This window comes from Bos taurus, chromosome 13 (genome assembly GCF_002263795.3).
Source record: "Bos taurus isolate L1 Dominette 01449 registration number 42190680 breed Hereford chromosome 13, ARS-UCD2.0, whole genome shotgun sequence".
NCBI lineage: Eukaryota > Metazoa > Chordata > Mammalia > Artiodactyla > Bovidae > Bos > Bos taurus.
In genome coordinates this window covers 73,944,310-73,971,768 of record NC_037340.1, presented here as the reverse complement: position 1 = coordinate 73,971,768, position 27,459 = coordinate 73,944,310, and the positions used below count along the sequence as shown (strand labels likewise).

The window sequence follows — 27,459 nt, the reverse complement described above, 5'->3', positions numbered from 1 at the left end:
GAGCAAAGGAAACATTATGCAACCCATCGATATGACAAAACACCTTCCTGTCTTGAGTGACTGTTAGTTTTGGGCCAAGTACAACTCTAACCCCTGTCTAGTCTTTGCCTCTTAGAGTTAAGATTAAGGTACTCAGAGAACTATCACACTTCCTATATATCATCCATCCAGACAAAGCCAGCCATCTGAAATCTTCCCCAAATTCAACTCAGAAGCCCACATCTTATAAGTTCTTTTTAAAATTGTCTGAAGAGGACTGACTCTTGTTTTCCAAGATAATACCACTTCCTTGGTGCAGTGAGTAATAAACCCAACAAGTTCAACTAGAAATGGGAGTATTTTCATGTTCTCTGGTTAGGAACATTGACAAGTACAAGCCTTCTCCTTATTTTTATAAAGAAAGCAAAGCTCAGAGATGTTGACAATTTTCCCAGGACTGGAAAGATATGAAAAAGAGCACCAACACCCTGTGTGTTCTCCTTTATTCAAAAACTAATACTAAACTTGCTCTGTCCTCTGTGACATAGTGAAACAGATATTGTCTGTTTCCAAAGTTGCCTCCATTCTAAATCTCCCAAGATGCTGAGAAAGAAAGCATCATCAAAGACCCTCTGCTTGGGAGAGTGGGATTCCCTGCCACGTTAGGAAATGAATACAGCAGCTAAGTGCCATCACTATGTCTCCATCTCCTGCCTTGAAGGATTCTTAGCATGATGAATAGAAAAATGCAGGCAAAATGCTAACACAGAGCCAGGGATACTAAACAGTAGTTGCCCTTTCTTTACCTGAAGTTAGAAGCCCCCTCCCCACATGTGACCTCAAGGAATCAGATTTCTTAGAAAAGTGGACAACTGAACCTCATACCCATTCTCTTCTGAAAGTCAGAAGGACAACCTGCCCCCCAGTTTGACTGAACTTAGAAGTAAGGAAGAAAAGCTGTCATGTTGACGTGTGTATCTCCCAGGATTCTGTGCAGCTATTAAGAAGTTGTTTAATGAGTTTGCTTCCTATGCCCAGTAGGGCACAGTCTGTGGAAAGGGAAAGGGGAGGTGCCCACTGTCTGCAGAACAGTGAAAAGGACCACCATTTCCATGGACCCTATTGGGTGAGGTTTGTAGTTACAAACAACAGACTCCACTCCAGTCAGTTTAATTTTGAATGTGCATTTATTAAAATATAACCCATAGTGCTTGAGGCTACAGAAATGAAAATTGCAAATCATTGTACGATCAAGAAACATTTTTAAATGAAACTCTTCTCTCATGACTGATGCTCAGGACTGGATGCTGGAAATACCATCTTGGACACCCACAAGGAGAGCAGTGATGGTGGGGACAGGGATGTAGTTGAGGATGCCGTGAGGATGGGGGTGAAAACAAAAATCCTGTGTTACACTGCAGGCTCTGAGTTAATGTCATGAGGAATGTGTTCCTACCTTACTCCTTCCTTACTCAAATAATTATAAACAGCCTCTTTGGTGTCAGGAACTGTGTGAAGTGCTAGGGGTAAAAGGAAGACATGCTCTCACCGTGATGAGAGTCACCTGGATAGAACAGAATTAGACATGTTGACCAATAGAGGAAAGGAAATAGGCACGCTCTGCTGAGGAGGGTAGGGAGAGAAGGACGGTGAGGAGACTGAAGAGGTTCAGATGTAGACACAGCCCACCCTGCAGGAGTCCTCCTCGGACATCAGAGTTTCAGGGACTACTCTTCACATGTCATCTGCAGAAAGAAAGGAACTTGTTGAGCCATCAGTGTAGCCCCAGACCTAGACAATGGTCAACTTAATAGATCCCATATTTTCAAAACAATATGGAACCACATTCCCGAATCACAAACAAAAAGGAAGTGAATTTTCCAAGCCTAGGTGGGGCACTCAGGAGCACTGCAGACCTGCCCCTGGAGGGTGGCTGAGTCAGTGTTCCCAAATGAGAAAGAGGAGCATGTGATCAGGCTCAGATGATCACAAAGAGATATCTGGGGTTGACCTTCTGCCATCCTCTCCCTGGAGAACTCGCTCAGTGTGGGTTTCACAGGACACTGCAACCTCTTCTCCTGGCAGCAGCGAGGAGGAAGACACTGTGCAGGGGGAATGGTGTGTGGCCCCCTGAGCTCCACCCATTTCCCCAGCCCTTCCCTCCTCCTGTGCCCTGGCCCCTGTCTTACCACAGGGACTGTGCCTTTGGATAGCAGGTCTTCATGCACTCCTCCAATGTTGGGAAGTTGTTTTCGTTTCCTCCGCAACCGCTATATACAAACAGCTCACAGTGCCCGGTCTGGGCATTGTAGAAGTACCTGGTCATCGAGGCGTTGCAGACACCAACAAATTTAGGCTCCACGCAGAAAGCAGGCATAAAAGCTGGGGAAACTAGAGGGGCAATGGCTCAGTTATGAGGATGGTCATCACTGCTCCGTACAAGGACAACAACTAGAACCACCGGTTTGTTTGCAAGAGAGAATGTTAGGGTTGTGGAGTGTGGTCAAATTGAAATGCCCATTTGAAAACACCCCTTCTGGGACAGAATATGAATGTTGCTAGGGATGACATGATATAGTAGTCATATACAAATGTATATCTCCTCATGAAGTCTTCTAAGAAAGATAGGTATAATGCCTTTGATAAGCTGAAGAACATCTATAAGACTTCTGAGGTGGCCCAGTGGTTAAGAATCTGTATTCCAATTAAGTAGTCCTAGGTTCAGTTCCTTGTCAGGAAACTAAACTTTCAAACGCTGTAGACACTAAGGAGGCAGGGCATAAATTCTTTATATTCATGACTGGAACTCTGTTCAAAGGATGTATGTAATATATTTCCCCTCTTCAGATGAGGAAATTGAAGATAACTTTTCCCATGAAACAGAGCATGTGGATGGTAGAGTCAGGACAAGTTACTATGGTGTCACAATGCATCTGATATAATATATGATTCTACCAGGAATTCGGGAAACACAGTTTACTTGTAAGAGTTTCTGGAGCTGGCGGCCTACTTTCATTACTTCCTTGTAAGTAAGGTAACCTAAGCCCCCAAATCAAAGGGCAGACTGAGCCTGGATTTATCCTATCACAAATATGTGGTGTCTCTACCAACACTAAGCAATTCTCCAGACACCCACTGGGTGTCCCCCAGTCAATTGATGTCTGGTATGAAATCTATACAGTTACCCCCACAGGTTAAGCACCCAAGATTGTCCTCACTTTAGTGCAAGCAACGTGGTCCCCACTTAGTTTTGCTTATGACCAAATGGTTAAAATGGAGAGGTCCATGATCCCAACTCCATGTTCAATAACTGAGTGTTAATGATGACTAAACTTTGGACAACACTTACCTACTGTTCCCAGATGAATATACATGAAACATCACAGTGAAATGGAGGAGAGGAGTAGGGCCAAGGAACAGTGGAGGTGTGTGGAGCCTCCATTCCCCAATTAGTACAGCACCTTGCAATGGTATTGACCACCCAGAAAACTCTCTGAACCCAAATACTTATGCACTGTTCAGGTTTCAATAGAAAGGCTTATGGAAGGAATCATTGGTCATTGATCTGAATCTCAGTGCCCTTCCCTCTTCCCCAAGGTGCAGACACTGCTGCTGCTGCTAAATCGCTTCAGTCATGTCCGACTCTGTGCAACCCCATAGATGGCAGCTCATCAGGCTCCCCTGTCCCTGGGATTCTCCAGGCAAGAACACTGGAGTGGGTGGTGCAGACACTACAAACCTTTATTCTCCTCATTGAGTGTTGAGTATTCCATATTGAGTGTTGGCAATTCCTCTTGCGTATGGTTATCGAACTGTATTCTGGAAATCATCACCTGACCTATGAAGGAGAGTAAATTTCAAGAATTTAAGGAGGCCTGGTCCGTGAAACAGGAAAAGGATCAAACATGGATAAGATAATACCAGTCAAAAGACAACAAGGGAAGGGGCCTGGAGACTTTCGTTATATTTTATCAGCCTTGCTCCCACAGGCTACCCAACAAGGGCTGTTTCTTGCTTTCCCTGCAGTTGCCCTCCTCCATGGATCAACATCTTTTGATTACTCTTAACACAGGAATAAACATTATTTGATAGAGAAATACTTTTACTTGGCCAAACTATGTAGGTAGACATCTTTTTTCAGATTAAAACATTCTGATGGAAAATGGACAAATCTGTTCATGACAAGTGAATAAAGTCTTTCTATTCATAACTCATCATGCCTTCTAAGAACTAATGTAACATGTTTCCTCATGTTGATGATTTGCCTCAGGAAACAAGCATGTGGCTGGCCTGGTCAGGACAAGATACTGTCATGTCACGTCACATTTGATACACTATTGATTGGCTAGGAACTCAACAATACAAATGACCAGTGAGCGTTTCCAGGTCCAGGGTCTTACTTTCACTACTCACCTTTCCCCAAGCCTCACCTGAGCCCTCACATCACAGGGGAGGGTGAGCCTGGCTGAGTCTATTTTTCTGACACCAAATACATGGTTTTTCCACCAACCATCCAATTCCCAGCACCCAACAGGCCTCCCATTGTCCATTGACTTCTGATATCATATCTGTGGAGTCAGGGCCGATGCCACAGGTTGAGGTATCAGGAATGCCCTGACCTCAGATGCCAGCCATCTGAGGTCAGGGCATTGAGTGTTCTCGAGTTATCATGCTTCTGACCAAGTGACTGAAACTCGAAATTTCCATGACTCCACCTCCATGCTCAAAAAGTCAATAGAACCAGCGACCAAACTCAGGAAAACTCAATCACTGTTCTCGGACTAACATACAGGAAATAACTCAGAAACCATGAAATGGAGGAGATCCTTCGGACATGGGAGGAGTGGAGGTGGACGGAGCCTCCATGCCTTCCTGAGCAGAGCACCCTCACCTCATGACCATTTCTTCCCACGTCATAAGCTCTCTGAGCCAATATTTATGGATTTTTATTGAGGTTTCACTCAATAGGCATATGTGTTGAATCATCAGCCAGTGGTGACTGACCTCAGGCTCAGTGCCCTCCTCTCTCCCCAGAGGTGCAGAAAGTTCTAACCTTTAAGTGCTTTCTTGACTATCTCAGCCAATCCTGTTAGTATACTGGCTCCCTTTCCGAAAATCTTGGTACCTAAGAAAGACAAACATTTCAAAATTTTCACAACTATTGGACCATGAACAAGGACAACATTCAAATATGAAAAATAAAATCATAGGAAAAAGTGGAGAAAGGAAAAGGCCTGGACAATTTGCTAATATTGTTCAAGCCTTGGTCCCATGAGCCTAGGGCTGGTTTTCATCCTTTCCCAGCAGTTCCATTTCTGAGTGGTCAGGGTCCATGTGATTAATTTTTAAATAGAAGGATGATCATTATTTGACCCATAAACATTCTTTCTTTTGGCCCCAAGTAAGTAGGTAGAGAAATATTTCATGAACATATCCTTGTGGAAAATGACCAAACACGGCCATGAAATGTGAATAAACTGCTTATATTTATGACTGATAATACGTTCAGTGGAGAAGGAAATGGCAACCCACTCCAGGATTCTTGCCTTGAAAATCCCATGGACAGAGGAATCTAGCAGGCTATAGTCCATGGGTCGCAAAGAGTCAGACATGACTGAAGAAACTTTGCTCCATGTTCAAAGAACTCATGCAACACTTATCTGCTGATCACATGAGAACTATAGATGACTTGCCAGAGGACACATGGCATGAGGGTGACAGGGTCCAAACAAGATACACCCTGTCACAACCCACTTGATACACTATCCTATTCTGCCCTGAACTCTGAAAATACCAACACCTGGTAACAGCTTCTGGGTGCAGTGTCCCACTTTCATTACTCCCCTGGCCCAGCACTCACCTGAGCTCCCAAAGCACAAGGGAGAGTGAGTTGGGTTTCCTTGACACCAAATATGTGGTGTCTCTAGAAACAACATCCAATTCCCCAAACACCCACTGGGTGTGCAACAACGCAATTTAATTCGGATAGGAAATTGGGGGAGTTAATATACATTCTTCATGCTGAGGTCTCAGAACTGTCCTCGCTTCAGATACCAACCATGTGAGCACATCCCTCATGATTTGACAAAGTGTCTAAAACTGGGAAGTTCCATTACTTCACATCCATGTTCAGTAATTCAGTTAATCTTATGACCAACCTCAGGAAGACAACTCACATGCGGATCTCACAGTAATATTAAGGATAAATCTAGACACACCAAAATGAGTGAGATGTGCAAGGCAAAGTGGAAGTGAAGTTGTGGGGAGACTCAATTTCCTAGAGAACACAGGACCCTCATATCACCAACCTCCCTAATTTAACAGCCCAAAAGCTTTCTGAATGCCAACTTTTATGGATTCTTCTTCAGGTTTCATTCAACAGGTATTTTGATTGAATCATTGGCCAGTGGTTACTGTTCCCAAAATCAGGGCCCTCTCCTCTCCCCAGAAATACAAGAAGATCAAACCTTTAATCACACCACCTAGGATACTTTTGACCACATGTACTACTGAACGCTTCTCAAGTACCCGCTTCTGGCTTGTCTCCACACCTATGAAAGACAGAAAATTCCAGATTTCAGGAGGCCTGGTCCATGAACTAAAACAAGGATCAAATATGCATAATAAAATGGTAGTGAAGAGTGGACGAAGGAGGGAACAAATATGGATAATAAACAGCTGTCAAAACAGGACATGGGAAAGGGACTGGAGACTTTCCTAATAATGTCTCAGCTTTGATATCAAGAGTCAACCTACAGAGGACTGTTTCACACATTCCCTACAGAACACTCATACCAGGTTTTTCTAATTTCTTTTCATGATAGCAGAATACTCATTTTTTGACACCTAAATATTTTTCCTTGCCCAAACTAAGAAGGTAAAGAAGTTTTCTGAGAATTATACATCTTGGTGGAACATGCACAAAACTCACCATGAAACATTTATGCAATGTTGAGGTCTCAAGATATAGGTTTATTGATTAAATCATTGGTAATTGGTCATTGATCTGAATCTCAGTACCCTTCCCTCTTCTGCAAGGTCCAGAAAATACAAACCTTTATTCTCCTCAATGAGTGTTGAGTATTCAATCTTGAGTGTTGGCAATTCCTCTTGTGTATGGTTGTCAAATTGTATTCCAGAAATCATCACCTGACCTATGAAAGAGAGTAAATTTCAAGAGTTTCAGGAGGCCTTGGAATGGAAACAGGAAAAGGATCAAGCATGAATGAGATAATAACAATCAAGACAACAAGGGTAAGGGCCTGGTCACTTTCATTATACTGCATCAGCCTTGCTCCCACAGGCTACCCTACAAGGGCTGAGCTTCTTTCTTTCCCTGCAGTTGCCCTCCTACATGGCTCAACATCTTTTGATTACTCTTAATACAGGAATGAACATTATTTGATAAAGAAATATTTTACCTGGCCAAGGCATGCAGGTAGAGAATCTTTTTTCACAATAACACATCATGTTGGAAAATGGACAAATCTGTTCTTGACATGTGAATAAAGTCTTTCTATTCGTAACTTGTCATCTGTTCTAAGAACTAGTGTAGCCCTGTTCCATTCTTTTGGAATCCTGTTCCAAAACTAATGTTTCCCTTGTTCAGATGAGGAAACAGCAGATGACTTGGTCAGGACAAAAGCATGTGGGTGGCCTGGTCAGGACAATATACTATCACATCGCAACTAATTTGATACGCTATATATTGGCTAAGAACTCGACAATACAGAGAACTGGTGAGAGTTTCTAGATCCAGGGTCTTACTATCACTACACACCTCTCCCAAGACTCACCTGAACCCTCACATCACAGGGGAGGCTGAGTCTGGGTGAGTCTATTTCTCCTGACACCAAATGCGTGGTCTTTCCACCAACCATCCAATTCCCAACACCCAATGGGCCACCCACTGTCCTTTGATTTCTGATACTGTGTCTGTGGAGTCAGGGCCGATGCCGCAGGTTGAGGTATCAAGACTGCCCTGACTATAGATGCCAGCCATGTGTTCTCGAGTTATCATGTTTCTGAACAAGTGACTGAAAATGGAACTTTCCACCCTACCTCCATCCTCAAAAACTCAATCAAACCAGTAAACAAACTCAGGAAAACTCTGAATCCCTGTTCTGAGAGTAATGTACAGGAAAAAAACTCAGAAACTGTGAAATGGAGGAGATCTTTAGGACATGAGTGTAGTAGAGTTGGATGGAGCCTCCATGCCTTCCTGAGCAGAGCACCCTCACCTCATGACCGTTTAGCCCCACCTGATAAGCTCTCTGAGCCAATATTTATGGATTTTATTGAGGTTTCACTCAAGACTCATATGTATTGAATCGTCAGCCAGTGGTGACTGACCGCAGGCTCAGTGCCCTCCTCTCTCCCCAGAGGAGCAGAAAGTCCTAACCTTTAAGTGCTTTCTTGATGATTTCAGCCAATCCTGTTAGTACACTGGCTCCCTGTCCAAAAATCTTGACACCTAGGAAAGACAAACATTTCAGGAATATTGCACCATGATCCAGGACAATGTTCACGTATGAAAATAAAACGATAGGAAAATGTAAGACAGAGGAAAGGCACAGAAAATTTTCTAGTATTGTACAAGCCTTGGTCCTTGAACCCACCACAAGGCCTGGGTTTCATGCTTTCCTGGCAGTTGCTGTTCTCAGTGGTCCAGGTCTGTGTGATTAATTTTTATATAGAGGGATAATTATTACTTATCCCATAAATATTCATTCTTTCTGGCCCTAAGTGAGTAGGTACAGAACTGTTTCATGAAGATTTACTGGCATAAAATGACCAAACATAGCCATGAAATGTGAATAAGCTGTTTATATTTATGACTCGTAGTATTTTCCCAGAACTCATGCAGCACTTATTAGCTGTTCAGATGAGGACTATACATGACTTGCTGGAGGACACATGGTTTGAGGGTGACAGGATCCAAACAAGATACACCCTGTCACAACCAACTTGATATATTCTCCTATTCTGCCTGGAACTCTGAAAATACCGATAACTGGTGACAGCTTCTGGGTGCAGTGTCCCACATTCATTACTCTCCTGGCCCAGCACTCACCTGAGCTCCCAAAGCACAAGGGAGAGTGAGTTGGGTTTCCTTGACACCAAATATGTGGTGTCTCTCAAAACAATATCCAGTTACCCAAACACCCATGGGGTGTGCAACAATGCAATTTAATTTGGAGAGGAAATCAGGGGAGGTAACATGCATTCAGCATGTTGAGTCTCAGAATTATCCCGAGTTCAGGGGCCAGCCATGTGCGCCCCTTCGTCATTATTTGTCAAAGTGTCTAAAACTGGGAAGTTCCATTAACCCACCTCCATGTTCAATAACTCAGTTAATCTCATGACCAAACTCAGGAAGATGCTCACATCACCACCCTCCCTGTTTTAACAGCCCAGAGGCTCTCTGAATCCCCACAATTGTGGATTCTTCTTGCGGTTTCACTAAACAGGAATTTTGATTGACTCATGAGCCAGTGAGGACTGTTCCCAGTCTCAGTGCTCTCTCCTCTCCCCAGAGCTACAGGAAGAACACCAACCTTTAAGCACGCCGCCGAGGATACCTTTAACCACAGGTAGTACTGCACGCTTCTCAAGTCTCTGTTTATGGCTAGTCTCCACACCTAGGAAAGACAGTAAATCCAAGAGTTGCAGGAGGCCTGGTCCATGGACTAAAACAATGATCAAATATGGATAAAAATAGTCATCAACAGTACAAATGAGGGAAAAAAATATGGATAATATGCAATAGTCAAAATAGAACATGGGAATGGGCCTGGAGACTTTCCTAATAATGTCTCAGCTTTGGTTCAGGAGTCAACCTACACAGGGCTCTTTCTTATATTCCCTGCAGAACATTCATCCCAGCTTGCCTTAATTATTTCTCGTGATAGCAGAAGACTCATTATTTGACACCCAAATATTCTTTGTGGCACAAAGTAAGTAGGTAAAGAATTTTTTTTTGATGAATGCTTATTGGCAGAACATGCACTAATTCACCATGAAATATTTATGCTCTGTTGAGATTTCACGAAATAGGTGTATTGACTGAATCATTGATCATGGATCTGATCTCAGTGCCCATCCCTCTTCCCCGAGGTCCAGAAAATACAAACCTTTATTCTCCTCAATGAGTGTTGAGTATTCAATCTGGAGTGTTGGCATTTCCTCTTGCGTATGGTTATCGAACTGTATCCCAGAAATCATCACCTGACCTATGAAAGAGAGTAAATTTCAAGAGTTTCAGAAGACATGGTCCATGAAACTAGAAAAGGAACACAGATGCATAATATAATACCAGTCAAAAGACAACAGGGGAAAGGGCCTGGAGACTTTCCTAATATTGTATCAGCCTTGCTCCCATATGCTACCCCAAAGGGCTGTGTTTCTTGCTTTCCCTGCAGCTGCTCCCCTCGTGGCTCGGATCTTTTGATTACCCTTAATAATATGGGAATAAACATTGTTTGATAAAGAAATATTTTTACTTGGCCACAGAAAGTATGTAGAGAATGATTTTTTCAGATTAACACACTGTGTTGGAAAATAGACAAATTAGGTCATGACACATGAATAAAGTCTTTCCTTTCATAACTCTTCATCTGTTCTAAGAACTAATGTAACTTGTTTCCCCTGTTCAGATGAGGAAACCCCAGATGACTTACCCAGGAATAAGCATGTGGGTTGCCTGGTCAAGACAATATACGATGATGTCACAAACCATATGATACACTATTGATTGGCTAGGAACTCAATAATACAAAGAACGGGTGAGAGTTTCTAGGTCCAGGGGATTACTTTTACTACTCACCGCTCCCCAATCCTCACCTGAGCCATCAAATCACAGGCGAGGGTGAGTCTGGGCTTTTTCCTGACACCAAATATGTGGTTTTTCCAACTACCATCCAATTCCCAACACCGAACGGGCCACCCAGTGTCCATTAACCTTGGATACCATATCTGTGGAGTTAGTGCCAATGCCACAAGTTGAGGTATGGAGAAGCCCAGACTTCAGTGCCAGCCATTTGTTCTCAAGTTATCATGTTTCTGAACAAGTGACTGAACCTTGAAATTTCCTCTCTACCTCCATGCTCAAAAGCTCAATCAAACTCAGGAAAACTCTTAATCACTGTTCTCAGAGTAACGTACAGGAAAAAACTCAGAAACACTGAAATGGAGGAGATCTTTAGGGCACAGGTTAGTGGAGTTGGATGCGCCTCCATGACCTTCTGAGTAGAGCACCCTCAACTCATGACCATTTAGCCCCACCTGATAAGCTCTCTGAGCCAATATTTATGGATTTTTATTGAGGTTTAACTCAAGACTTGTATGTATTGAATCGTCAGCCAGTGGTGACTGACCTCAGGCTCAGTGCCCTCTTCTCTCCCCAGAGGAGCAGAAAGTCCTAACCTTTAAGTGCCTTCTTGACTATTTCAGCCAATCCTATTAGTATACTGGCTCCCTTTCCGACAATCTTCACACCTAGAAAAGACAAACATTTCAAGAATATTTCACCATGATCCAGGACAATGTTCACATATGAAAATAAAATGATAGGAAAATGTAAGACAGAGGAAAGGCACAGAAAATTTTCTAGTATTGTACAAGCCTTGGTCCATGAACCAACCACACAAGGCCTGGGTTTCATGCTTTCCTGGCAGTTGTTGTTCTCAGTGGTCCAGGTTTGTGTGCTTAATTTTTAAATACAGGGATAATCATTACTTGTCCCATAAATATTCATTCTTTCTGGCCTCAAGTAAGTAGGTAGAGAACTGTTTCAGGAACATTTCCTGGTGTAAAATGACCAAACATGGCCATGAAATGTGAATAAGCTCTTTATATTTATGACTCGTAATATGTTCCCAGAACGCATGCAGCACTTATCTGCTGATAACATGAGGACTATACATGACTTGCCGGAGGACACATGGTTTGAGGGTGACAGGGTCTGGACAAGATGCACCCTGTCACAACCCACTTGATATACTTTCCTATTCTGCCTGGAACTCTGAAAATACCAACACCTGGTAACAGCTTCTGGGTGCAGTGTCCCACTTTCATTACTCCCCTGGCCCGCCACTCACCTGAGCTCCCAAAGCACAAGGGAGAGTGAGTTGGGTTTCCTTGACACCAAATATGTGGTGTCTCTTGAAACAATATCCAGTTACCCAAACACCCATGGGGTGTGCAACAACGCAATTTAACTCAGAGAGGAAGTTGGGGGAGGTAACACGCATTCTGCATGTTGAGTCTCAGTATTGTCCCGAGTTCAGGAGCCAACCATGTGCACCCATTTGTCAGTATTTGGCAAAGTGTCTAAAACTGGGAAATTCCATTACCCCACCTCCATGTTCAAAAACTCAGTTAATCTGATGACCAGACTCAGGACAACCACTAACATAGGGATCGCACCTTGTTACTACAGATAATTCTAGGCACACCACAATGAGTAGATGTGCAAAGCAAAGTGGAAATGGAGTTGTGGGGAGCCTCCATGTCCTAGAGAACACAGAACCCTCATATCACCACCCTCCCTGTTTTAACAGCCCAGAAGCTCTCTGAATGCCCCACATTTGTGAATTCTTCTTGCAGTTTCACTAAACAGGAATTTTGATTGAATCATAGGCCACTGAGGACTGTTCCCAGTCTCAGTGCCCTCTCCTCTCCCCAGAGCTACAGGAAGAACATACCTTTAAGCACTCCACTGAGGATACCTTTAACTGAACGCTTCTCAATGCCCTGTTTATGCATTGTCTCCACACCTAGGAAAGACAGTAAATCCAAGAGTTGCAGGAGGCCTGGCCCATGGATTAAAACAACGATCAAATATATATAATAAAATAGTCGTCAAAAGTGGACAAATGAGGGAACAACTATGGATAATACACAATAGTCGAAAGGGAATGTGGGAATGGGCCTGCAGACATTCCTAATAATGTCTCAGCTTTGGTTCAGGAGTCAACCTACACAGGGCTCTTCTTACATTCCCTGCAGAACATCTCATCTTGCTCTAATTATTTTTCATGATAGGGGAATAATCATTATTTTAACCCAAATATTCTTTGTGCCCAGAGTAAGTAGGTAAAGACATTTTTTGGGTGAATACATATTGGCGGAACATTCACTAAATTCACCATGAAATATTTATGCACTGTTGAGGTTTCACAAAAGATGCGTATTGACTGAATCATTGGTCACTGGTCATGGATCTGAATCTCAGTGAGCTTCCCTCTTCCCCGAGGTCCGGAAAATACAAACCTGTGATCTCCTCACTGAGTGTTGCGTATTCAATCTCGAGTGTTGGCAATTCCTCTTGAGTACTGTTATCAAACTGTATCCCGGAAATCATCACCTGACCTATGAAAGACAGTAAATTTCAAGAGCTCAGAAGACATGGTCCAAGAAACAAGAAAAGGAACACAGATGCATGATATAATACCAGTCAAAAGACAACAGGGGAAAGGGCATGGAGACTCTCCTAATATTTTATCAGCCTTGCTCCCACAGGCTACCCCACAAGGGCTGTTTCTTGCTTTCCCAGCAGCTGTTCCCCTCATGGCTCAGATCTTTTCATTACTCTTAATTATATGGGAATAAACATTGTTTGATAAAGAAATACTTTTACTGGCCACAGCAAGTAGGTAGAAAATCACTTTTTCCCCTTAACACACTGTGTTGGAAAATAGACAAATCAGGTCATGACACATGAATAAAGTCTTTCCTTTCATAACTCTTCATCTGTTCTAAGAACTAATGTAACGTGTTTCCCCTGTTCAGATGAGGAAACTCCAGATGACTTCCCCAGGAATAAGCATGTGGGTTGCCTGGTCAAGACATTATACGATGACATCACAAACCATATGATACACTATTGATTGGCTAGGAACTTGACAATACAGAGAACAGGTGAGAGTTTCCAGGTCCAGGGGATTACTTTTACTACTCACCGCTCCCCAAGCCTCACCTGAGCCATCAAATCACAGGGGAGGGTGAGTCTGGGTTTTTTCCTGACACCAAATATGTGGTTTGTCCAACAACCATCCGATTCCCAACACCCAACAGGCTGCCCAGTGTCCATTGACCTTGGATACCATATCTGGGGAGTTAGTGCTGATGCCACAGGTTGAGGTATCAAGTCTGCCCAGACTTCTGATGCCAGCCAAGTGTTCTTGAGTTATCAAGTTTCTGAACAAGTGATTGAAGCTTGAAATTTCCACTCTACCTCCATGCTCAAAAACTCAGTCAAACCAGTTAATAAACTCGGGAAAAGTCTTATTCACTGTTCTCAGAGTAACGTACGGGAAAAAACTCAGAAACACTGAAATGCAGGGAATGTTTTGGCATTGGTGTAGTGGAGTTGGATGGAGCCTCCATGCCTTCCTGAGCAGAGCACCCTCACCTCATGACCGTTTAGCCCCACCTGATAAGCTCTCTGAGCCAATATTTATGGATTTGTATTGAGGTTTCACTCAAGACTCATATGTATTGAATCGTCAGCCAGTGGTGACTGACCGCAGGCTCAGTGCCCTCTTCTCTCCCCAAAGGAGCAGAAAGTCCTAACCTTTAAGTGCTTTCTTGATGATTTCAGCCAATCCTGTTAGTACACTGGCTCCCTTTCCGAAAATCTTGACACCTAGGAAAGACAAACATTTCAGGAATATTGCACCATGGTCCAGGACAACGTATGAAAATAAAACGATAGGAAAATGTAAGACAGAGAAAAGGCACAGAAAATTTTCTAATATTGTACAAGCCTTGGTCCATGAACCAACCACAAGGCCTGGGTTTCATGCTTTCCTGGCAGTTGCTGTTCTCAGTGGTCCAGGTCTGTGTGATTAATTTTTATATAGAGGGATAATTATTACTTATCCCATAAATATTCATTCTTTCTGGCCCTAAGTGAGTAGGTACAGAACTGTTTCATGAAGATTTACTGGCATAAAATGACCAAACATGGCCATGAAATGTGAATAAGCTGTTTATATTTATGACTCGTAATATGTTCCCAGAACTCAGGCAGCACTTATCTGCTGTTCAGATGAGGACTATACATGACTTGCCGGAGGACACAGGGTTTGAGGATGACAGGGTCCGAACAAGATACACCCTGTCACAACCCAGTTGATATACTCTCCTATTCTGCCCCGAACTCTGAAAACACTGATATTGGTAACAGCTTCTGGATGCAGTTTCTCACTTTCATTACTCCCCTGGCCCAGCACTCACCTGAGCTCCCAAAGCACAAGGGAGAGTGAGTTGGGTTTCCTTGACACCAAATATGTGGTGTCTCTCAAAACATCATCCAATTCCCCAAACACCCGTGGGGTATGCAAGAATGCAATTTAATTTGGAGAGGAAATCAGGGGAGGTAACATACATTCTGCATGTTGAGTCTCAGAATTGTCCCAATTTCAGGAGCCAGCCAATGTGCGCCCATTTGTCATTATTTGGCAAAGTGTCTAAAACTGGGAAGTTCCATTAACCCACCTCCATGTTCAATAACTCAGTTAATCTCATGACCAAACTCAGGAAGATGCTCACATCACCACCCTCCCTGTTTTAACAGCCCAGAGGCTCTCTGAATGCCCACATTTGTGGATTCTTCTTGCGGTTTCACTAAACAGGAATTTTGATTGACTCATGGGCCAGTGAGGACTGTTTCCAGTCTCAGTGCCCTTTCCTCTCCCCAGAGCTACAGGAAGAACACAAACCTTTAAGCACGCCGCCGAGGATACCTTTAACCACGGGCAGTACTGCACGCTTCTCAATGCCTTGTTTATGGATTGTCTCCACACCTAGGAAAGACAATAAATCCAAGAGTTACAGGAGGCCTGGTCCATGGACTAAAACAATGATCAAGTATGCATAATAAAATAGTAGTCAACAGTGGACAAATGAGGGATAAAACATAGATAATACGCAATAGTCAAAACAGAACGTGGGATGGGCCTGGAGACTTTCCTAACAATGTCTCAGCTTTGCATCAGGAGTCAACCTACACAGGGTTGTTTCTTACATTCCCTGCAGACATTCATTCCAGCTTGCTCTAATTATTTTTCATGATAGCAGAATATTCATTATTTGACACCTAAATGTTCTTTGTGGCCCAAAGTAAATAGGTAAAGAAATTTTTTTAATTTAAATTTATTTTTTACATGAATGCATATTGGTGTAACATGCACTAAATTCACCATGAAATATTTATGTGCTATTGAGGTTTCAAGAAACAGACGTTTGACTGAATCATTGATCATTGGTCATGGATCTGAATCTCAGTGCCCTTCCCTCTTCCTTATGGTACAGAAAATACAAACCTTCATTCTCCTCACTGAGTGTTGAGTATTCAATCTCAAGTGTTGGCAATTCCTCTTGAGTACTGTTATCAAACTGTATCCCGGAAATCATCACCTGACCTATGAAAGACAGTAAATTTCAAGAGTTCAGAAGACATGGTCCGTGAAACAAGAAAAGGAACACAGATGCATGATATAATACCAGTCAAAAGACAATAGGGGAAAGGGCCTGGAGACTTTCTTTATATTGTATCAGCCTTGCTCCCACAGGCTACCCCAAAGGGCTGTGTTTCTTGCTTTCCCTGCAGCTGCTCCCCACCTGGCTCAGATCTTTTGATTACTCTTAATAATATGGGAATAAACATTGTTTGATAAAGAAATATTTTTACTTGGCCACAGAAAGTATGTAGAGAATGATTTTTTCAGGTTAACACACTGTGTTGGAAAATAGACAAATCAGGTCATGACACATGAATAAAGTCTTTCCTTTCATAACTCTTCATCTGTTCTAAGAACTAATGTAACGTGTTTCCCTGTTCAGATGAGGAAACCCCAGATGACATCCCCAGGAATAAGCATGTGGGTTGCCTGGTCAAGACAATATATGATGACGTCACAACCCATTTGATGCACTATTGATTGGCTAGGAACTCGACAACACAGAGAACGGGTGAGAGTTTCCAGGTCCAGGGATTACTTTCACTACTCACCACTCCCCAAGCCTCACCCTGAGCCATCAAATCACAGGGGAGGGTGAGTCTGGGTTTTTTCCTGACACCAAATATATGGTTTTTCCAACAACCATCCAATTCCCAACACCCAACAGGCCGCCCAGTGTCCATTGACCTTGGATACCATATCTGTGGTGTTAGTGCCAATGCCACAGGTTGAGGTATCGAGACTGCCCAGACTTCAGATGCCAGCCATGTGTTCTCGAGTTGTCATGTTTCTGAACAAGTGACTGAAACTCGAAATTTCCACTCTATCTCAATGCTCAGAAACTCAATCAAACCAGGAACAAACTCAGGAAAACTCTTAATCACTGTTCTCAGAGTAATGTACAGGAAAAAACTCAGAAACACTGAAATGGAGGAGATCTATAGGGCGTGGGTGTAGTGGAGTTGGATGGGCCTCCATGACCTTCTGAGTAGAGCACCCTCAACTCATGACCATTTAGCCCCACCTGATAAGCTCTCTGAGCCAATATTTATGGATTTGTATTGAGGTTTCACTCCAGAGTCATATGTATTGAATCGTCAGCCAGTGGTGACTGACCTCAGGCTCAGTGCCCTCCTCTCTCCCCAGAGGAGCAGAAAGTCCTAACCTTTAAGTGCTTTCTTGACTATTTCAGCCAATCCTGTTAGTATACTGGCTCCCTTTCCGACAATCTTGACACCTATGAAAGACAAACATTTCAGGAATAGTGTACCATGAACCAAGACAATATTCACATATGAAAAATAAAACATTAGGAAAAAGTAAGACAAAGTAAAGGCCTGGAGAATTTTCTAATATTGTACAAGCCTTGGTCCCATGAACCAACCACCCAACAGCTGGGTTTCATGCCTTCCCAGCATTTGCTCTTCTCAGTGGTTTAGGTCTGTGTGATTAATTTTTAAACAGAGGGATAATCCTCATTTGATCCATAAATATTCTTTCTTTCTTGCACCAAGTAAGCAGGTATAGAATTTTTTCATGAACATTTCCTGGTATAAAATGACCAAACATGGCCATGAAATGTGAATAAGCTCTTCATATTTATGATTCGTAATAAGTTCCCAGAATTCATCCAGCACTTATCTGCTGTTCAGATGAGGACTATGGATGACTTGCCAGAGGACACATGGCATGAGGGTGACATGATCTAAACAAGATATATCATGACACAACCCACTTGATACACTATCCTATTCTGCCTGGAACGCTGAAAATACCAATAATTGTCAGAGCTTCTGGGTACAGTGCCCCACTTTCATTTCTCCCCTGGACCAGCAATCTCCTGAACTCCCAAAGCACAAGGGAGAGTGAGTTGGGTTTCCTTGACACCAAATATGTGGTATCCTTCGAAACAACATCCAATTCTCCAAACACCCACTGGATGTGCAACAACACAATTTAATTTGGATAGGAAATCAGGGGAGTTAATATACATTCTGCATTTTGATGTCTCAGAACTATCCTCAGTTCAAATGCGAACCATGTGGGTCATTGATCTGAATCTCAGCGCCCATCCTTCTTCCCCGAGGTGCCCAAACTACAAACCTTTATTCTCCTCACTGAGTACTGCATATTCAATCTTAAGTGTTGGCAATTCCTCTTGTGTATGGTTATAGAATTGTATTCTTGAAATCATCACCTCATCTATGAAAGAGTAAATTTCAAGAGTTTCAGGAAGTTTGGTATATGAAACAGGAAAAGGATCAAACATGGATAAGATAATACCAGTCAAAAGACAACAAGGGAAAGGGCCTGGAGACATTCATTATATTGTGAAGCCTTGTTCTCACAGGCTACCCTACAAGGGCTGTGATTTTTGCTTTCCCTGCAGCTGCCCTCCTCCGTGACTCTACATCTTTTTATTACTCTTAATAATATAGGAATAAACCTTTTCCAATGAGAAATATTTTTACTTGGCCACAGCAAGTAGGTAGAGAATATTTTTTCAGATTAACGCATTGTGGTGGGAAGTGGACAAATCTGGTCGTGACACGTGGATAAACTGTTTCTATTCATAACTCATCATCTGTTCTAAGAACTCATGTAACATGATTCCCTGTTCAGATGAGAAAACTGCAGATTACTTGCACCAAGACACACATTCAGGAGGCTTTGTCAGGACATGATACTGTCACATCAATACGCATTTGATACACTATTGCTTGGCTAGGAACTTGACAATACTGACAACTGGTGAGAGTTTCCAGGTCCAGGGTCTTGCTTTCCTAACTCACCTATCCTCAAGCCTCACCTGAGCCATCACATCACCATCGTGGGTGACTCTGGGATTTTTCCTAACACCAAATACACAGTTTTTCCAACAACCATCCAATTCCCAACACCCAACATGCCAAAGTCCACTGACTTCTGATACCATCTGTGAAGTTCGGGCCAATGCCACAGGTTGATGTAGGGAGATGGCCCTAACTTCAGATGCTAGCCATGCCCTCTTGAGTTATCATGTTTCTGACCAAGTAACTGAGACTTTAAATTTCCACAACTCTACCTCCGTGCTCAAAAACTCAATCAAACCAGCAACCAAACTCAGGAAAACTCTTAATCACTGCTGTCAGTGTACATTACAGGAAAAATCTCAGAAACAGTGACTACGAGGAGATCTTTAGTACATGGGAGGAGTGGAGATGGATGCAGCCTCCATGCCTTTCTGAGCAGAGCACCTTCAACTCACGACTGCTTCTTCCCCCCTCATAAGTTCTCTGAGCCAATATACATTGAGTTTCATTGAGGCTTCACTAAGAGTTCAATATGTATTCAATCGTAAGCCAGTGGTGACTGATCTCAGTCTCAGTGCCCTCCTCTCTCCCCAGGGGTTCAGAAAGTCCTAACCTTTCATTGTTTCGTTCAGTATTTTAGCCAATCCTCCTAGTATACTGGCTCCCTTTCCGACAATCTTGGAACCTATGGAAGACAAAAATTTCAAACATTTCAGAATATTGGAACATGAACCAGGACAACATTCACATATGAAAAATAAAATGATAGGAAAAAGTGAGAAAAGGGAAGGCCAGCGGAATTTTCTAATATTGTAAAGTCCTTGGTCCCATGAACCAACCACACAAGGCCTGGGTTTCATGCTTTCCTGGCAGCTGCTCTTCTCAGTGTTCTAGGTCTCTGTGATTAATTTTTAAACAGAGGGATAATCATCACTTGAGCCATAAATATTCTTTCTTTCTGGCCCAACTAAGTAGGTACAGAAATGTTTCATGAACATTTACTGGTGTAAAATGACCAAAAATGGCCATGCAATGTGAATAAGCTGTTTATATTTATGACTGGTATTATATTCCAAGAATTCATGCAGCACTTATCTGCTGTTCAGATGAGGACTGTGGATGACTTGCCAGAGGACACATGGCATGAGGGTGACAGAGTTCGAACAAGATACACCCTGTCACAACCCACTTGATACACTCTCCTATTCTGAAGGGAAGTCTGAAAATACCAATAATTTGTAACAGCTTCTGGGTGCAGTGTCCCACTTTCATTACTCCCCTGGCCCAGCACTCACCTGAGCTCCCAAAGCACAAGGGAGAGTGAGTTGGGTTTCCTTGACACCAAATATGTGGTGTCTCTAGAAACAACATCCAATTCCCCAAACACCCACTGGGTGTGCAACAACGCAATTTAATTCAGATAGAAACTCGAGGGAGTTAATATACATTCTGCATGTTGAGGTCTCAGAAGTGTCCTCACTTCAGATGCCAGCCATGTGGGCCCATCCCTCATGATTTGACAAAGTGTCTAAAACTGGGAAGTTCCATTACCCCACCTCCGTGTTCAATAACTCAGTTAATCTGATGACCAAACTCAGGAAGACCACTCATATAGGGATTGCACCTTGTTATTAAGGATAATTCTAGGCACACCAAAATGAGTAGATGCGCAAGGCAAAGTGGAAATGGAGTTGTGGGGAGCCTCCTTGTCTTAGAGAACACAAGACCCTGACATCACCACCCTCCCTGTTTTAGCAGCCCAGAAGCTCTATGAATGTTCTCTGAATGCCTGAATTCTTCTTGAAGTTTCACTAAACGGGTGTTTTGATTGAATCATTGGCCAGTGAGGACTGTTCCCAGTCTCAGTGCCTTCTCCTCTCACCAGAGGTACAGGAAGAACAAACCTTTAATCACACCACCGAGGATCTTTTTAAACACTTCTCTTACTGAACGCTTCTCAAGGCCATGTTTGTGGCTTGTCTTCATACCTATGAGAGACAGTAAATTCCAAGAGTTTCAGGAGGCCTAGCCATGAACTAAAACAATGATCAAATATGGATAATAAAATAGTCATCAACAGTGGACAAATGAGGGAATAACTATGGATAATACACAATAGTCAAAAGGGAAAGGGCCTGGAGACTTTCCTAACAATGTCTCAGCTTTGGTATCAGGAGTCAGCCTACTCAGGGCTGTTTCTTTCATTCCCTGCAGAACATTCATCCCAGCTTGTTCTAATTATTTTTCATGATAGAGGAATACTCATTATTTGACACCCAAATATTCTTTGTGGCCCACAGTAAGTAGGTAAAGAAATCTTTTGAGATGAATGCATATTGGCAGAACATGCACTAAATTCACCATGGAATATTTATGCACTGTTGAGGTTTCAACAAACAGGCTTATTGATTGAATCATTGGTCATTGATCATTGATCTGAATCTCAGTGCCCTTCCCTCTTTCGCGAGGTTCAGAAACTACAAACCTTCATTCTCCTCACTGAGTGTTGAGTATTCAATCTCGAGTGTTGGCAATTCCTCTGGCGTGTGGTTATCAAACTGTATCCCGGAAATCATCACCTGACCTATGAAAGAGAGTAAATTTCAAGAGTTTCAGGAGGCCTGGTCCGTGAAACAAGAAAAGGAACAAACATGGATAAGAAAATACCAATCAAAAGACAACAAGAAAAGGGCCTGGAGACTTTCTTATATTGTATCAACCTTGTTCCCACAGGCTACCCCACAAGGGCCATGTTACTTGCTTTCCCTGGAGCTGCTCCCCTCGTGGTTCAGATCTTTGATTACTCTTAATAATACAAGAATAACATTATTTGATAAAGAAATATTTTTACTTGGCCACAGCAGGTAGGTAGAGAATTTCTTTTTCAGTTCAACACATTGTGTTGGAAAATGAACAAATCAGGTCATGACACATGAATAAAGTCTTTTCTTTCAGAACTCTTCATCTGTTCTAAGAACTAATGTAACATGTTTCCCCTGTCAGATGAGGAAACTCCAGATGACTTCCCCAGGAATAAGCATGTGAGTTGCCTGGTCAAGACAATATATGATGACGTCACAACACATATGATACACTATTGATTGGCTAGGAACTTGACAACACAGAGAACGGGTGAGAGTTTCCAGGTCTAGGGGATTACTTTCACTACTCACCACTCCCCAAGCCTCACCTGAGCCATCAAATCACAGGGAAGGGTGAGTCTGGGTTGTTTCCTGACACCAAATATGTGGTTTTTCCACAACCATCCATTCCTAACACCCAATGGGCCACCCAGTGTCCATTGACCTTGGATACCATAGCTGTGGAGTTAGTGCCGATGCCACAGGTTGAGGTATCAAGACTGCCCAGACTTCAGTGCCAGCCATGTGTTCTTGAGTTATCATCTTTCTGAACAACTGACTGAAACTCGAAATTTCCACTCTACTTCCATGCTCAGAAACTCAAACAAACCGTGAACAAACTCAGGAAAACTCTTAATCACTGTTCTCAGAGTAACTCAGAAACAGTGAAATGGAGGAGATCTTTAGGGTACGGGTGTAGTGGAGTTGGATGGAGCCTCCATGCCCTTCTGAGCAGAACACCCTCAACTCATGACCATTTAGCCCCACCTGATAAGCTCTCTGAGCCAATATTTATGGATTTTTATTGAGGTTTCACTCAAGACTCATATGTATTGAATCATCAGCCAGTGGTGACTGACCTCAGGCTCAGTGCCCTCTTCTCTCCCCAGAGGAGCAGAAAGTCCTAACCTTTAAGTGCTTTCTTGATGATTTCAGCCAATCCTGTTAGTATACTGGCTCCCTTTCCGAAAATCTTGACACCTAGGAAAGACAAACATTTCAGGAATATTGTACCATGATCCAGGACAATGTTCACATATGAGAAATAAAACGATAGGAAAATGTAAGACAGAGGAAAGGCACAGAAAATTTTCTAATATTGTACAAGCCTTGGTCCATGAACCCACCACAAGGCCTGGGTTTAATGCTTTCCTGGCAGTTGCTGTTCTCAGTGGTCCAGGTCTGTGTGATTAATTTTTAAATAGATGGATAATCATTACTTGCCCCATAAATATTCATTCTTTCTGGCCCCAAGTAAGTAGGTAGAGAACTGTTTCATGAAGATTTACTGGTGTAAAATGACCAAACATGGCCATGAAATGTGAATAAGCTCTTCATATTTATGACTCAAAATATGTTCCCAGAACTCATGCAGCACTTATTAGCTGTTCAGATGAGGACTATACATGACTTGCCGGAGGACACATGGTTTGAGGGTGACAGGGTCCGAACAAGATACACCCTGTCACAACCCAGTTGATATACTCTCCTATTCTGCCCTGAACTCTGAAAACACTGATATTGGTAACAGCTTCTGCGGGCAGTGTCCCACTTTCATTACTCCCCTGGCCCAGCACTCACCTGAGCTCCCAAAGCACAAGGGAGAGTGAGTTGGGTTTCCTTGACACCAAATATGTGGTGTCTCTAGAAACAACATCCAGTTATCCAAACACCCACGGGGTGTGCAACAATGCAATTTAATTCAGAGAAGAAATCGGGGGAGTTAACATACATTCTGCATGTTGAGTCTCAGTATTGTCCCGAGTTCAGGAGCCAACCATGTGGGCCCATTCGTCATTATTTGTCAAAGTGTCTAAAACTGGGAAGTTCCATTAACCCACCCCCAGGTTCAATAACTCAGTTTATCTCATGACCAAACTCAGAAGACACTCACATCACCACCCTCCCTGTTTTAACAGCCCAGAGGCTCTCTGAATCCCCACATTTATGGATTCTTCTTGCAGTTTCACTAAACAGGAATTTTGATTGACTCATGGGCCAGTGAGGACTGTTCCCAGTCTCATGCCCTCTCCTCTCCCCAGAGGTACAGGAAGAACAAACCTTTAAGCACACCACCGAGGATACCTTTAACCACAGGTAGTACTGCACGCTTCTCAATGCCCTGTTTATGGATTGTCTCCACACCTAGGAAAGACAATAAATCCAAGAGTTGCAGGAGGCCTCGTCCATGGACTAAAAACAACGATCAAATATGGATGATAAAATAGTTGTCAACACTGGACAAATGAGGGAACAACTATGGATAATACGCAATAGTCAAAACAGAATGTGGGAATGGGCCTGGAGACTTTCCTAATAATGTCTCAGCTTTGGTATCCAGAGTCAACCTACACAGGGCTGTTTCTTATATTCCCTGCAGGACATTCATCCCAGCTTGCTCTAATTATATTTCATGATAGAATAATGCTCATTATTTGACACCCAAATACTCTTTGTGACCCAAATTCTAGGTAAAGAAATTTAAGATTAATACATCTTGGTGGAACATGCACGAGATTCACCATGAAATATTTATGCACTGTTGAGGTTTCAAGAAAGATACTTATTGAGTGAATCATTGGTCTTTGATCATTGATCTGAATCTCAGTGCCCTTCCCTCTTCCCCAAGGTGCAGACACTACAAACCTTTGATCTCCTCACTGAGTGTTGAGTATTCAATCTCGAGTGTTGGCAATTCCTCTTGTGTATGGTTATCGAATTGTATTCCCAAAATCATCACCTGGCCTATGAAAGAGAGTAAGTTTCAGAAGTAAATTTTCAGCCTGGTCCAGTATTATCTTAATAATACTGGAATAAACATTATTTGACAGAGGAATATAATTATTTGGCCACAGCAAGTATGTAGAGAACTTTTTTTTCAGATTAACACATTGTGGTGGGAAATGGACAAATCTGTTCGTGACACATGAATAAAGTCTTTCCTTTCATAACTAGTCATCTGTTCTAAGAACTCATGTAACATGTTTCCCCTGTCAGGTGAGGAAACTGCTGATGACTTGCCCAGGAATAAGCATGTGGGTTGCCTGGTCAAGACATTATACGATAATGTCACAACCCATATAGTACACTATTGATTGGCTAGGAACTTGACAATACAGAGAACTCGGGAGAGTTTCCGGGTCCTGGGTCTTACTTTCACTACTCACCTCTCCCCCAGCCTCACCTGAGCCCTCACATCATAGGAGAGGGTGAGTCTGGGTTTTTTCCTGACACCAAATACATGTTTTTTCCACCAACCACCCAATTCCCAACACCCAGTTGGCTGCCCACTCTCAATTGATTTCTGATACCACATCTGTGGAGTTAGTGCTGATGACACAGTTTGGGATAGGAAGACTGCCTTAACTTCAGATGCCCACCATGTCTTCTCAAATTATCATCTTCCTGAACAAGTGACTTAAACCTGAAATTTCCATGATTTCACCTCTATGCTTAAAATAACTCAATCGAACCAGTCCCCATTCTCAGGAAAACTCTTAATCACCTTTCTCAGATTAATGTCCAGGAAAAATCTCGGAAACAGTGAAATGGAGGAGATCTTTATGGCACAGGAGGAATGGGGTTGGACAGAGTGTCTGTGTCCTCCTGAGCAGAGCACCGTCACCTCACAACCATTTCCTCCCACCTCATAAGCTCACTGAGCCAATATTTATGGCTTTATATGAAGTTCCAGTCAATAGTCATATGTGTTGAATCGTCAGCCAGTGGTGACTGACCTCAGGCTCAGTGCCCTCCTCTCTCCCCAGAGAAGCAGAAAGTCCTAACCTTTAAGTGCTTTCTTGACTATTTCAGCCAATCCTGTCAGTATACTGGCTCCATTTCCAATAATCTTAGTACCTGTGAAAGACGGAGATTTCAAAATTTTCAGGAATATTGGACTATGAACGAGGACAACATTCAAATATGAACAATAAAACGATATTCAAATGGGACAAAGAAAAAGGCCTGGAGAATTGTCTAATATTGTACAAGCCTTGGCCCCATGAGCCAACCACACAAAGGGTGGGTTTTATGCTTTCCCAACATTTCCTCATCTGGGTGGTCCAGGTCTGTGTGATTAAATTTTAAATAGAGGGATAATTATTACTTGGCCCATAAATATTTTTTCTTTCGGCCCCTAGTAAGCAGGTAGAGAAATCGTTCATGAACATATCCTAGTGTAAAATGACCAAGCATGGTCATGAAATGTGAATTAGCTGTTTATATTTATGACTTGTAATATTTTCCAAGAACTCATGCAGCACTTATCTGCTGTTCAGATGAGGACTATGGCTGACCTGCTGGAGGACACATGGCATGAGGGTGACAGGGTCTGACAAGATACAACCCAACTGATACACTATCCTATTCTGCCAGGAACTCTGAAAATACCGGTAACCGGTGACAGCTTCTGGGTGCAGTGTCCCACTTTCATTACTCCCCTGGCCCAGCACTCACTTGAGCTCCCAAAGCACAAGGGAGAGTGAGTTGGGTTTCCTTGACACCAAATATGTGGTGTCTCTAGAAACAACATCCAATTCCCCAAACACCCACTGGGTGTGCAACAACGCAATTTAATTCGGATAGGAAATCGGGGGAGTTAACGTACATTCTGCATGTTGAGGTCTCAGAAGTGTCCTCACTTCAGATACCAGCCATGTGGGCCCATCCCTCATGATTTGACAAAGTGTCTAAAACTGGGAAGTTCTGTTACCCCACCTCCAAGTTCAATAACTCAGTTAATCTGATGACCAAACTCAGGAAGACTATTCACATAGCGGTCACACCTTGTTATTAAGGATAATTCTAGGCACACCAAAATGAGTAGATGTGCAAGGCAAAGTGGAAGTGGAGTTGTGGGGAGCCTCCATGTCCTAGAGAATACAGGGCCCTCACATCACCACCCTCCCTGTTTTAACACCCCAGAAGCTCTCTGAATACCCGCATTTATGGATTCTTCTTGAGGTTTCATCAAATAGGTATTTTGCTTAAATCATTGGCCAGTGGGGACTGTTCCCAATCTCAGTGCCCTGTCCTTTCCCCAGAAGTGCAGAAAGCTCAAACCTGTAATCACACTGCCAAGGACACTTTTAACCACATTTACTACTGAACGCTTCTCAAGTTCCCGTGTGTGGTTTGTCTCCAGACCTATGAAAGACAGTAAATTCCAAGAGTTTTAGGATGCCTGGTTTATGAACTAAAACAAGGATCAAATATGGATAATAAAATAGTAGTCAACAATGTACAAAGGAGGGAAAACATATGGATAATACACAATAGTCAAAAGGGAACATGGGAAAGGGCCTGGAGACTTTCCTAATAATGTCTCAGCTTTAGTATCAGGAGTCAACCTTCAACTGG

At 42.7% G+C, this 27,459-nt stretch overlaps 2 protein-coding genes across 2 annotated transcripts; both read right to left on the bottom strand.

Moving 5' to 3' along the window:
• Positions 1 to 1,147: 1,147 nt before the first annotated feature.
• Positions 1,148 to 18,517, bottom strand: LOC618696 (trophoblast Kunitz domain protein 1). Its single transcript, XM_059892796.1, has 17 exons — positions 18,484 to 18,517; positions 17,611 to 17,682; positions 16,308 to 16,406; positions 15,705 to 15,788; positions 14,555 to 14,626; positions 13,252 to 13,350; positions 12,684 to 12,755; positions 11,404 to 11,475; positions 10,113 to 10,211; positions 9,537 to 9,620; positions 8,381 to 8,452; positions 7,035 to 7,133; positions 6,447 to 6,530; positions 5,033 to 5,104; positions 3,719 to 3,817; positions 2,169 to 2,370; positions 1,148 to 1,724 (listed from the first exon to the last, which is right to left on the bottom strand). Coding segments are annotated over exons 1-17 (1,416 nt in total). The 3' UTR covers positions 1,148 to 1,723.
• On the bottom strand, positions 18,065 to 26,533 carry LOC132346840 (trophoblast Kunitz domain protein 1-like). Its single transcript, XM_059892795.1, has 9 exons — positions 26,491 to 26,533; positions 25,885 to 25,956; positions 24,745 to 24,843; positions 24,160 to 24,243; positions 23,008 to 23,079; positions 21,723 to 21,821; positions 21,142 to 21,225; positions 19,851 to 19,922; positions 18,065 to 18,647 (listed from the first exon to the last, which is right to left on the bottom strand). Exons 1-9 carry the CDS (start codon positions 26,531 to 26,533, stop codon positions 18,541 to 18,543), a joined length of 732 nt encoding a protein of 243 aa, XP_059748778.1. The 3' UTR covers positions 18,065 to 18,540.
• Between the last annotated feature and the right edge of the window lie 926 nt (positions 26,534 to 27,459).